This window comes from Belonocnema kinseyi, chromosome 2 (genome assembly GCF_010883055.1).
Source record: "Belonocnema kinseyi isolate 2016_QV_RU_SX_M_011 chromosome 2, B_treatae_v1, whole genome shotgun sequence".
NCBI lineage: Eukaryota > Metazoa > Arthropoda > Insecta > Hymenoptera > Cynipidae > Belonocnema > Belonocnema kinseyi.
The window spans coordinates 84,785,266-84,798,612 of record NC_046658.1 but is presented as its reverse complement, the minus strand read 5'-3'; the positions used below and the strand labels follow the sequence as shown (position 1 = coordinate 84,798,612).

Sequence of the window (13,347 nt, the reverse complement as noted above, 5' to 3'; positions counted from 1 at the left end):
ATTCTTGTGCATTTTTAAATAATTATTTATTTTGAATTATAGAAATTCGAAAGAATATATTAACCATTTTTTAATTATTTGAACAAATCTCATTTGTTTGAACAATACCTTTCCAAAAATATTTTAAAACCCCATTTTATGAATTAAACTTAATATTCTATTATTATGAGTAGTAAATTCTGCTTAAAGATTTATGGCAATATTTATACAATTAATATTTTTCCCTTCTACATTTCTTTTAAATTTAACATGGATTGCTTACAAATAAAAATGGTTTAAACATTGACACGACTTTTTTAGCCAAATTTACTATTCGAAATCATTTAATATTCTGTTTAATTCAGAATTTTTAACTCAATAGTTTTTAATAGATTTCAGTGTAATTCAACGGATTTCAACAATTTTCAATTTTAAGAGAATTCTTAAAACATCACATAAGATTTCCAAAATGACCAGAAACAAATCTCGAAGATCTGAAGACGATTTTAGGGGTAATTTAGGTTAGTTTAAAAGATATTTACGAATTTTTTGATTTTAAAATAGATAAAAAAACATTTTAATACTTTTAATGATTTCGGAAAATTTATAAAATATTTACATTTTTTTCCAAGGTTTGAACGGTCCTAATAATTTTTTTTTAATTGTCTAGATTCTTTTCTTACATATCTGAAATATTCCGAAATCTTCTCGGCTAATGAAAAAACCTAACCTTATGGATTAATGCATCTACAAGCAGCTATAATTTTAATGAAATGTAGTGAAGTTTGAATTTATAATGATTTGCACAATGCTTTCCAATATACTAAACGAAGTAAATGTTTCATCAAAATTACTTCAAGCAAAAAATATAGATTTAAGTCCTGCACTCAAAATCTCAAACACTGCACGGAAACATTCGAAAAAGTACAGACTTGAGTATGAAAAGTGTAAGGAAGAAGCTACACGAATATCTCAAAAATGGGGTATTGAACCAGTATTTGTAGAAAAATGGAAACCAAAGCGTAATAAGCAATTTGATATTAGTAAAGAATTTTAAAAAGTCATTGTCTTTAATCAAACCTTAAGGTGTCTAAGGTCTAATTAGACACTGTGAACACATAGTTCACAGAGAAATTATAGATTCGATATCATGAGGATTTCACAAAAGAATTCCCCTTGGAAGACATCAACTTTATACCATTTTTAAATAGTAACGGGTTCAATGAGACGTCAGCAGTAAAAGATGTATTCCGCACTTCAGACATTAAACACAGCCTCATGGAAAGCGATTTTCAGAAGCAATCCCTTGAGAATTTATTTAACTCTGCATGCTACAAGATAGCAACTTGCGAAAGGACGTTCAGCAAATTAAAAATTATAAAATTATATTTACGGAAAAGAATGCATAAAAAAATGCTTTAATCTATCTCTACTGTTAATTGAACTTGATAATGCAAAATAATTGGATATCGAAATTTTTATTAATAAGTTTGTCAAAATGAAAGCGAGACTACACTTACATGCTGTTCGGTTTTTAATTTTATAAGAGGGGCCTCCTAAATAATGCTGCGGTGGAGCCTACATGGTTGCAGTTACGCCACTGGATAGGATGGAATAGAGAAGAGGATATTTGAAAATATATACGTGAATTTAGATTCACTCAGAGATATAAAAAGATAAGCAATGACAGATGCAGGATATATAGAGATATATAAAAATATTGATGAGGATGAATAAAGGACATACTCAAAGTATAAAAATAAAATATTTGTATCAATTAATTATTAAATTGTTTAAAAGTTTCTTCCTTTTAAAATTTGTCGATATCTCGAAAAAGTTTAGTCTTTTGAAAGTTTTCTTTTTTTAATTCAGGAAGGCCTGACGAATAGAATAAGTTATGAACATCATTGCGATATTTTTTAAGCTCGCAAAGTTATTTAAATGCACTAAACTCTCTCTTTCAGTCAAGTGTCGGGGGTTGCCTTCAAATAACCTTGGACTAATTCCGGTGGGATCGAAACGTAAACAGTAAGGGCCGCCTGATTCGTTTCCAATTGGAATATATATAATGTCGCAACCGCTCTCGCCCTGCTCCCCTGAGAAACTGCGTAAGCCGGCAGTTCTAGGAAGACTGAGAAGGGGGTAACTGAAAGCGAGAGTTCGGTGTATTCAAATATAAATTTCAAGAGAACATTCGAATTAGATCCATTTAAGGACAAAAATCATCTGCATCGAGTCCGATTTCAAATCCAAAAAAATTTCAAATAAAATTTGAGAGCATCTCAAAAAATAGATAAATATATTTTTTTTAAATTGAGCGCAGCAAGGACCTTTAAACCGCCTCGCGCTTGCGTCCAGCGACAACCCGTGCAGAAATTCCAATTTCGATCTGATCGGGGCCAGATCGGGCAGAATTTGGCCCAAATCAGGCTATCTAGATGGGGCCAGACTCGAAATGAAACGCGATGCTCGATCGGGGCCCAAGCGCTGCGCCCAGAGATAACCATACCTGGCCCCGATCGACCCATATTAATTTATTTTTCTTATTCTTAATTAAAAGGGATTCTTTAATAAAATAATATTAAAATCAAATATATCACCTCCTTATCTGAAATTTGAGAATATAAATATTAGGTTATCTAACAGATCGCGATATGAAAAAATTGGAGTATGTCAGACACTTTTTTTCGACCAAACGGAAAAAGTCAAACGACGCAATATAATAGCCAGCATTTGTGTATAATAAACCATTTAAGTATTTTGCAATATATTTTTGGTTTTAATTTCTAAATTGAAGTTGCTTTTAATTTCTATATTGAACCTAATTGTGGAAAGTATCAAATCACCTAAAAATAGTGAAAATAAATATGTTTATGACGTCATTGTTGATCTAATTCGTTTTCACATTCAACAAATGGAATATTACTTTTGCTACATTTCTTATAAATAAATAACCTCATTTCGAGGTCAGGTTTCATCTTAACATTCTTAATAAATTTACTCATTATAGTCTTCAACACGTAATTCAGGAATATTTTGAAGTACACTATATCTACGCATTCGTCTTGTGCTCACTTTTGGCATTTTTTCCCATTTATTTTGTCACTTTTCCAAATAATAATGTTAATATTTTTGACGCTTGACACTTTACGCTGAAACTTGAGCGAATTGGAGTCAACCCACTTTAGTCCCCGAAATTAATGGAGCACCATCTACTGGCAAGCTCGGCTGTTAAGTCGGGGTCCAGACGGGGCCAAATTTAACAACCACAAAATTATGTGCCCGATCTGGACCAAATCGGAAATAAGGCAAATATTTGGCAATTTCTGCACGGGAACTGTTGGCAGATCTGTTTAAATTTCCATATCACGCTCGATATTTTTATGAATACTCATCGATTTTATGAGATGCCCTAAAGTTTTATTTCGAACAAATACTGCAATAATGCTCATAACTCATTTCATTCGCCATAAGTTATTGAATTTAAAAAAAGCGTATCTACGATAAACTCTTCTTGGGATACCGTCATTTTAAATTTATAAAGTATCATTCTGATAGGCTACCTTGACCCACAATGTTCAAACAATGTCGAGAATGTACACGTCTATCAATTTATAAATTATATTAATATATTGCCGTCTCATAGATGAAGGTTTGTAATCACCTACATGTTTAAATCTACTTTATTATTATTATTATTATTATATTATATATTTGGAAATGTAAAAGATTATGAATTTTGAAAGGAATGTAGGTTTGAGTGATATTCAGGTATGATAGGATTTTGAACTAGATCGACCGTTTAGAAATGTTTTTTTTTTAGTTTAGAGATTCAAACAAAATTTATCTTGTTTCTATGAGAAAAACTTTTTTAATATTCAAAATACAACAGTACGAGATCCAGTGGACACGTTCGCCTCTTGGATATGCATCAGTCAAACTATTGTTGATGATACTCTTATGACTTACCAGTACCAATTTGTGAAATTGAAAAAAATTGTCTATTCTATTTGTATAACAAAAAGTATTTTGATATTCAAAATTCAACAATACTATATGTCGTATATCTGTTCGCGTCTTTGAGGTACATTAACCAATCTATTATTAAACATTTTATGAACCACCAGTACCAATTTATAAAGTTTAAAAAAGGGTTCATCTTGTTTATATGAGAAAAACTTTTTTGATATGAAAAATTCAACAATAAGATATGTAGTGCATTTGTTCGCATCATCGAGACGCATCGATCGACTAATTGCTGAACCTTTGCTTTTTCTGATTGCTTCTTTAAGACTCGTCGAATGATCATTGACTTACCTTTAATCACTTTTAATGGTCTAGCAGTACTAATTTATAAAGTCAAAAAATATATTGCTTATCTTCTTAATAAGGGGAAATTTTTTGTAATATTGGGAAGACAACAGTAATGTATTTGATGTATTAGTTTGCATCTTTGAGGCTCATTGATTGTCGAATTGAAAATCCTTTAATGACCCACCATAACCTACCCATATCGTTTTTAAATTCTTCAACAAAATTATTTATTTTGTTTATAAAAAGATTTTTTTATATTGGGAATATAACAGTACTTTACTTGATTTAATTGTTCGCGTCTTCGAGACTCGTGGATTGATCAATTGGAGAACTTTCGAGAACCATTCTTGATTAATCAATAGCGACTTTGAAAGCTTAATAAAAATTTTACATTGTTGATATTGCTTATATAAAGAAAAATAATTACAAACATGGTGAATACACTCATAGTACTTCGCAAGCGGTATTTTAAAATAGGTACTATTATTTTTTCTAGATTTTAAATGACAATACTTAAAAAAATCTTCCTTTGGATGCTTTTATCATCAGAAGACACTTGTTGGGACCATATAATAAATAAAAGGGAACAAACTGAGGATTTGAAAATCAAAAACCATAATATTAAAGATTCAAGTTGTTCTCTTATTCCTGAAAATCAACGATTCGATTGTAATCCGGAAGATGGAGCTTCAGAACTTGCCTGTGGTGCTCGAAACTGTTGCTGGCAATTTTCTGAAAAAATTAACATTCCTTCTTGCTATTATAGATTGGAATGGAAAGTTTATGATTATGAGAATTTAACGACTCTTGAAAACGGAATCGATTTTTCGGGTTTCTTGAAATTAAATGGATATTCAACTTATTATGAAGATTTGCCTCTCGTAAAAATTGAATCGACAAGTATTGATGATTCTACATTACGTGTGAAGGTAATTGTTAATATCACTTTTTTAAAATAATTATTTAAACATTTGGGATTTTTCAATTAATTCTTTTTTAGAATTTTTATTACAGTGGTTCTTTTTTTCTCGAATTTCCATGCATATCCCCTTACAAAATGTTCGAATTCCGTAAAAAAATAAATGCGTTTTTTTGGTTGGAAAAATGTTATTTAAAGATTCCGGAAGCCCCGTGAAGTTTAACACGAATTCCTAATGAATTAGCCATAGCATAGGAGTCAAAATAAATTTTCGTATTTCACCCCCATAACTCTGTTTTATATGGTTTGACGAAAAAAACATAAGTGACCAATTTGGGTTTGGGACTTTTTTGACGGCCATAATTTTTTTGCGCTTTCTCTTAGAACAAATTGTCTTCAATACGTAAAATATTACTTTCTGCTGATAATTAAATGTTCAAATAAATTAGTTAAACAATGTATTATTCACTGAAAAAATGTTTAGTTGAGCCTTAGTTAGTGGGTACAAGAATTACATTAGTTGCCTTTGCTATTCAGTTAGTACCAGCCACTAAATAAATGGTTGCCCCAGCTAATAAAATAGCAGTACCATATCTTACAAACTAAATAGTTGGCCCTACTAACCATTTTTTGAGTGTCGTTTACGACAATATTCTCTTAGAATAATGCTAGAATTTACGCTTTTTCTGAAACAGTCATTCTAGAAAAAAATGTGTTTTTTCTGAAATATTCAGATTTTTTACTTTTTAGTTATAGAAAAGTAATAAATGAACATCAATTGTAATCACTTTTTGAATAGTTTTCCATTTTTTCGAAATGAAGTATTTTTACTCTTCAGCAAATGTTTGAAACATATTGATTAAAAAAAGCTTATCTGAGAGTAGAAATAAAAATAAAGGATATCCATATAAGAAAGAGGTTGCTTAACAAAATTCAGAGAATATTGTTGTAAATAATAATACATTATTTATACAATTATTTTTGTCCAATTTATTAATTATTGGCTAGCTATAATTGAAAAGTTAAAAGCAAGTTGAAAAACTCAGAAAAAACCGCGACTTTCTAATTCTATTGAAAAATAACATTTCTATAAACAATGATGAATTGTCTAAACAATTTATGTAAAAATGTACATATTTAAAAATTAGGAGAAAGTAATAGTCTTTGTTTTAGAAACAATTTGTAAAAAAAAGAACGCTAAAAACTCACGAAACCCAATTTTTCACTTTTGGGTTTTTTGAGACTATAAAACAAACTTATGAGTGTGAAATTGTAAAAGTAATTTTTTTTTCGTATTCAATGGCAAATCTTGTAGAGAAATGTTAAGAGTCAACTCTATGCACCTAACGTTGACGATTCTGGATAAAATTGACAGAAACGTTTTTTTTTATTTTATGGAAGATCCGCGTTTAACTTCATATGCGCTTTCGGGACCTTTAAATATAATGTTTTTAAACGCATTTAATTGTTTTGCAGTCCAGAACAAATTCGGACGAGATAAGAATAAAAATTTGAAGAAGAAAAAACTTTCTAATGCATTTTTAGTCCGCACAAAATGGTTAATTCTTATTTTTTTATTAATGAATTTCAGTTATACGATCCTTTAAAAAAGAGATACGAACCTCCATGGCCAGTTAGGTCTGAACCGAAATCGTTTAGTGGAACTACTTCTTATGTATTAAAAATCAATAAATCTATACCTGGCTTTTCAGTAAAGAGAGTTTCTGATGGAACGACATTGTACGTTCTTTTAAACATTATTTTTTCTTACATTAAATATTAAAACCTGACATGGATATTTATTCAAATTTTTAGGTATAATTCCAGTGGAGTTGGTGGCTTTATATTTGCCAATCAATTTCTGCAGATGAGTGCATTATTACCTTCTCATAATATTTATGGTCTTGGCCAACACAGAGCAAATTTAAAATTATCAACAAACTGGAAAATCTTTACTTTTTTTAACGCAGATCAACCTGTCACAGAAAATGTATGTATTTTGGAATTTATTTTCGAAACAGTTTTCTGTTTTATGAAAGGGTTAAACATTAATATGAATTTCTACAATCTCTCATCTTTATTTTTATGTTTTTTTTTAAGGCAAATCTCTATGGAGCACAGCCGTTTTATTTTGTGATAGAAAATACCGGCAAATGTCACGGTGTTCTCTTCCTTAACAGCAATGCAATGGGTAATTTTGTGAAAATTTTGGTTTCGAGTTTTTTGTTCAACTTCAACAAACTTTTCAAATTGGAAAAATATTAATTAAAGCTCATAATATTTGGATACTCAGATGTTATTTTACAACCAACTCCTGCTATAACGTTCAGAACAATCGGAGGTGTTTTTGATATTTATTTTTTTATGGGACCAACTCCAGCAGATGTAATGAAACAGTATTCGAATTTTGTGGGAAAACCTTTTTTACTACCATATTGGTCATTAGGCTTCCACCTTAGCCGGTATTTATACATGAACAATAATTAATCACAAACTAGAAAAATATTGAATAGGCAACAAATAGGAAACGTTTTTTTTTTAGACTTGGCTATCGTACTTTAGAGGAAACAAAAGAAGTTTGGAATAGGACAAGAATGGCGCAAATTCCTTTTGTAAATATTGCATTATTACTAAAAAATGAAATGTTATAACAAAAATTAGATCGAATCCATTGCAAGTGATGCTGGCTTTACACTTCAAATCTCAGACATACTCACAAGGGGAGACCGAATATTGTCAATTTTAGATTCGATTTATAATTTTTGTAACGAAAACTCATTACATACCTGATCACTAATTTGCTAAATCAGCAATTAGAAATTTTTTACCGTTTTCAAAAAAATAAACTTTAAAATATTCGCTACAAGCCATATAACGTTTGGCGAAAAATACTTTAAATCGACCGATAGCTCAGGCAGTAGCGCCTCAGCTTTGTAGCCAAAACGTTAGGTGTTCGATTCTCGCTGCCTGCATTTTTTAATCTTTATTTTTATTTATTAAAATGTTAATAGATTTAATCCTTCAATAATCATCAAAAATTATATTAGTAATAATTTTTCAAATACTTTTTTCACGGAAGCACTGCATTTTTTAAAACTGTATCATGTTTTCCGCAAACAAATTTCATTTCTATAAGTTTTATTAATTGTTTTCGTGATGTTTGCGAATTGTATTTAAAATCAGAAGTATAATCAAGGTTTTTAACAGAAAATTGTTTTCCAATAGAAACTTTTAAAAAATTATCTTGTAAAAAGTCCATGATAAAGTTAAAAAAAACATTTTAGTGAATAAAAAATAAAATAGAGAAAGAACAGACAGAGAGAATCGAATACGCAACCTTTCGGCTATGAAGCTGAAGCTCTACTGCCTGAGCTATCGGCCGATCTAAACAATTTTTCGCCAAACTCTATTCGAACTTTATTTGAATTTTTATGTCTTTTTTCAAAAGAACACAAATTTTCTATAAAAAAATTCGAAAATTATACTATCAGGAAAAAAATCGCTCGGCCTCTAAAATTATTTAACCAGTATACAAATTATAGGATGACTTTCTTATATTAGCAGAAATTTAAAATTAACACTGCGAAAAATAAAAAATATCTAATGAACATTCAAGAAATAAAATCCTGCACAAGAAAAAGAAGTTTTGTTTGAAGAAAGACTGTCTTGTTGTTAAACAAAAACAATTAAAATAACAAAATAATTTGAAAAAATTCCTGGTTTTATACATTCTTTAAAATAAAATTATGCAAGTGAGAAAATATATTTTAAAATAGAACAATCGTATTCTTTAAAAACTGAAAAGATGCTAAAAATAAATCAACGAGATAACTTAAAAAATGGGAAAAACTACCGGTTTTCGTGTGTTATGCAATTATCTAAATAAAAACATGCTGCTAATAATTACAAAAATAAAGAAACAAAAGTTTTTAAAGATAAAAAATAACATAATATATTATAACTTTATAAAATAATCATATTGCGAAAACGCGTCAACTTTAGCAATACCATTTCCAAAGAAAAATTATTCAAAAAACAACTTTAACCAATTTTATTATGAAAAAATAATTATATTACCAAGAGAATTTTTTCCCAATTTAAAAAAACTAACTTCACCGAGGATATTTTTACGAAAAAATAATAGAAAGAACAATAGGCATAGTTAAAATTATCAAATAAGGAAAAATTTCGCTTGGTAATTGACTATTTTATTTATTTTTATTGACAAAGATTGAGAATTTTCTATTATTATTTAAAAGGTTTTTCATCTAACAAAATAATGATTAAGATATCTTTGGTCTTTATTGTTTTTTTAGGAGTTAACACAAAAAATACAAAGTTAAGAAATTTGTGTAAATTTGAAACTGTTTTATTTTCTAAAAACGCATCGAAATATTTGTATAACTCTTTAGAGTGTATCATACTGAACTAAATGGAAATAAAGAATAATTAAATAAATATTATTTATTTAAAAAAAGGAACCGCAATGTTACCGAGTTGAATATCAATTTGAGAAATAATTTTAAAAGTATTTAGAATGGACATAAAAATATTTTTAAATAATGAAAAATATTTTGTTCGCGCTCTATTTGGGAGTGTATCCACATTGTTAATTTTATTGTTATTTCATTAGTAATCCTTAAAAAAGTATCACATAACTCAGTAACACGACAATCATACGGTGCAAATTTTGCAGAATTTTGATAATTTACGAGCAATTAAAATTCTTGTGCGTCTGTTAACACTTACATAAAATGAATTATTTTTATTTACTTCTTTTATTTTTCTAGTGATTTTTTTAGTTATATTCTAAAATATGACTGTTACCGAACGAAAAAAAATGTCTGAGATAGATTTTTAATATACTAAAGCACCCTTTGATCTAGAATGTTTATCTCTGTCAATGATTTTTAGATTCCTGAACTGAACAAACGTGATTCGTGTCGGCATAAATCATTCTCAAATTTTTTCATTTATTTCTCCATTTTTGTGTGCGAATTTTTATTTGGGCACATGTCACCAAATGGAAATTTAAGCTATATTTTAATTTTTCATTCCTAAACAAACCCAAATCAAGTTTTGAATCTTTGCTAAAAACAACTTCGATGTAAGTACCTCATCCAAGTATTATTTTTAAATGTCTATTAAATGTTGGCAACGATCCATAGATGTTTAAAAACAATTGTGCTCTTTTAAAAATAGACGTCAAAATTTAAAGTCTTGTAACTTCGTGAACATTTTTATGCTCAAATAGGAAAAATTTGTCTTTAATAATTTGATTTAGAAAATAACATATTTCGTCGCTGCTGAGGGATTCTGCGACTAGAAGTGTCGGACCTGCCTCATTTTAAATAGATTCTATAATTAAATTTTTTCAGGATACGCAATGGAATGATTTTGATTATATGGATAGGCGTAATGATTTTACTTATGATCAACAGAAATTTAAAGATCTTCCCCAATTTATACGAGAACTTCATGCCGTAACTCAAAATATAATTTTGTTTACATCAATTTTCAATTAGCGATAGATATTTATTTATAAATAAAATTTTAGGAAGGAATGCACTACATTCCATTAATTGACGCTGGTGTTTCTGGCACAGAAAAAAGCGGCTCGTATCCTCCTTTGGATGAAGGTATTCGTCGAGGTATATTTATCAAAGAAAATGGTACCGATATACCATTTCAAGGAAAAGTTTGGAATCCGATTTCCACAGTATGGCCGGATTTCACGAATCCTGAAACTGAAGAATATTATAAAGAAATGATGGAGATGGCACACAAGAATTTTGAATTTGATGGTGCATGGATTGTACGTATTGAAACTCAGTTTTGCTATCTTAAGATCCACGCCTGATCGAGTTAGAACATTATTCCTTAGGTCAGTAAGTTGTTCAAAAAATAATTTTTTTAAAATGTATCATTCACTGAAGAGCAAGTAATTTCATATCAGTGTCACTAAGAGGGTGGTTTGCTGAGGATATAAGATCATCTTCTGGTTTATTCAGTTGATAAAACAATTAGTCAAAGAATTTTGAATCATTCTCAAAGATTTAAAGAGATTTCAAAGAATTTTGAAAGATTTTAGGGATTTTCTAGGACCTCCAATTATTCCAAATGATTTACGGGGTTTTAAATATTTTAAGGTAGTTGTCATGCCAAAAATCAGATATCTGAAAAAATAGTTATATTTTCAAAATTAGAAATAGTGAAGTTGTGGAGAATGTTTTTCCTGAAAAAATAAGCCTTCTTTTATGAAAACACAATCATTTTTCAAAAATTGGTAAAAAGCGTCGATCAGAAAAAATTCAAATGCAAAAAATATGATTAAAATTAATGTTTTTTTTTGTTTTGAATTTTAACATTTTCCATAAAAATAATGTCTTTTATTTGAAATGAAATCAGTTATAATATTTTGATTTTCAAAATAATAGAAAAACTTTTTTTCAGATATCTGACTTTTTGCACAACTACCTTAAGCTACTTTAACGGATTCCAAAGAATTTCAGGGGATTTCAAAAATTGCAAATAATTTTATAAGATTACGAAAGATTTAAAACGGAATTTTAAGGTATTTCCATAAAGCTTTGGAAAGTAAATATAATATATAATTTCAAAGAATTTCTAGTGTCTCCAGACATTTCAATAAACTTCACAAAATGTAAATGATTTTACTGAATGTCCAAAGATTCTGAACATTTCTTCGCAAAATACATTTTGTTTCAAAATATTTCTACGGATTTAAACGATTTCAATGGAAATGACGGAATTTTTAAAAACTTTTGAAACATATTCAGTTATTTCAAAAGATTCCAAAGAATTTGAAGACATTTCGAAAAAGTCTCTTTCATTTTTGGTTTAAAATTAATTTTTTTAATTAAAAATTCAACTAGTTCATTTTTTCTTGAAAATTGATCCTTTTTTTAAATTCGAGTATTTTGTCCAAAATTCATCTGTTTTAGTTAAAAATCCATGTGTCTGGTTGAAAATTACAGTAATTTTGTTATAATTCATGTATTTTGTCGATAAGTCATCTTTTCTGTAGAAAATTGATCTTGTTGGTTACAAAGTTTTTAATTTTTTCATCTGAAAATTTAACTATTACATTTTTGGTTGAAAGTTTTTTCTTTATAAGTGAAAAATTCGACTACATGGTAAAAAATTCACGTACATGTTTTGTTGAAAATTCACTTGGGTATAAATTAATCCTGTATGTTGACAATTCATCGTTTTGATTGAGAATTAAACTATTTTGTTTAAAATTCATCTATTTGTGTGGAAAATAATTTTTTTTTGTTGAAAATTGATCTAATTGGTTAAAGATTCAACTATTTTTTAAAGTCGTCCTTTTTCGTAGTATTTAACTGATTCATAATTTGTTTTATCTAATGATATAATTATTACTACCTCATTTTGGTCACAAAATTATCTTTTTTAGTTCAGAATTTGCCCATTTGATTGAAAACTCGTGTTTCAAAAATTTAACTATTTTGTTAAAGTAATCTTTTTTGTTCAGAAATTCAACTAGTTTGTTGAAAATTCGTCCTTTTGGATTAAAAATCAATCTTTTATGTTAAAAAATTCATCTTTTTGTTTGAAAATTCATCTCTCTGGCTGAAGATGAGCTTTTTTCTCAAAAACGGAATTTCTCGCGTTGAAAATTGTTGTTGATGATTCGTCTTTTGATAGAAAATTAATCTTTTTGGTCCATGATTAATTTTTGTATGTTGAAAATTCAGCTATTTGATTGAAAATTGAACTAGCTTGTCGACATTTTAATTGTTTTGTTGAAAATTAAACTATTTTATTAAAGTCATCTCTCTTGGTCGAAAATTTAACTGTTTTGTTAAAAATTCATCTTTTATGATTGGAAAGGCATTTCTTGGATAAAAATTCCACTTTCTCCTTAAAAAATTTGTCTTTTCGGGTTGAAAATTCTACTATTTAGTTGAAAACCTAAGTATTTTAGTGAAATATCATCTTTTGGTAGAAAATTAATCTTCTTGGTTGATAATTCATCTTTGTATGTTAAAAACTCAGCTATTCGCTAAAAAAAATCAACTAGTTTGTTAACATTTTGATTATTCTGTTAAAAATTTAACTAGTTTGTTAAGGTCGTTTTTGGTCGAAAA

At 28.4% G+C, this 13,347-nt stretch overlaps 1 protein-coding gene across 2 annotated transcripts in view; it reads left to right on the top strand.

Annotated features, from left to right (window-relative positions):
* LOC117168104 (lysosomal alpha-glucosidase-like) overlaps nucleotides 1-13,347 on the top strand; it is a 42,479-nt gene that overhangs the window by 12,839 nt on the left and 16,293 nt on the right. Inside the window, exons 2-9 of one of the 2 annotated variants that reach the window (XM_033353483.1) lie at nucleotides 4,790-5,222; nucleotides 6,804-6,952; nucleotides 7,028-7,202; nucleotides 7,313-7,403; nucleotides 7,506-7,674; nucleotides 7,755-7,824; nucleotides 10,591-10,695; nucleotides 10,770-11,027. In XM_033353483.1, the coding sequence (XP_033209374.1) occupies nucleotides 4,797-5,222; nucleotides 6,804-6,952; nucleotides 7,028-7,202; nucleotides 7,313-7,403; nucleotides 7,506-7,674; nucleotides 7,755-7,824; nucleotides 10,591-10,695; nucleotides 10,770-11,027 (1,443 nt within the window). In that variant the 5' untranslated portion in view covers nucleotides 4,790-4,796. The remainder of the gene's footprint in view (nucleotides 1-4,789; nucleotides 5,223-6,803; nucleotides 6,953-7,027; nucleotides 7,203-7,312; nucleotides 7,404-7,505; nucleotides 7,675-7,754; nucleotides 7,825-10,590; nucleotides 10,696-10,769; nucleotides 11,028-13,347) is intronic. The other variant, XM_033353484.1, reaches the window with a different exon arrangement.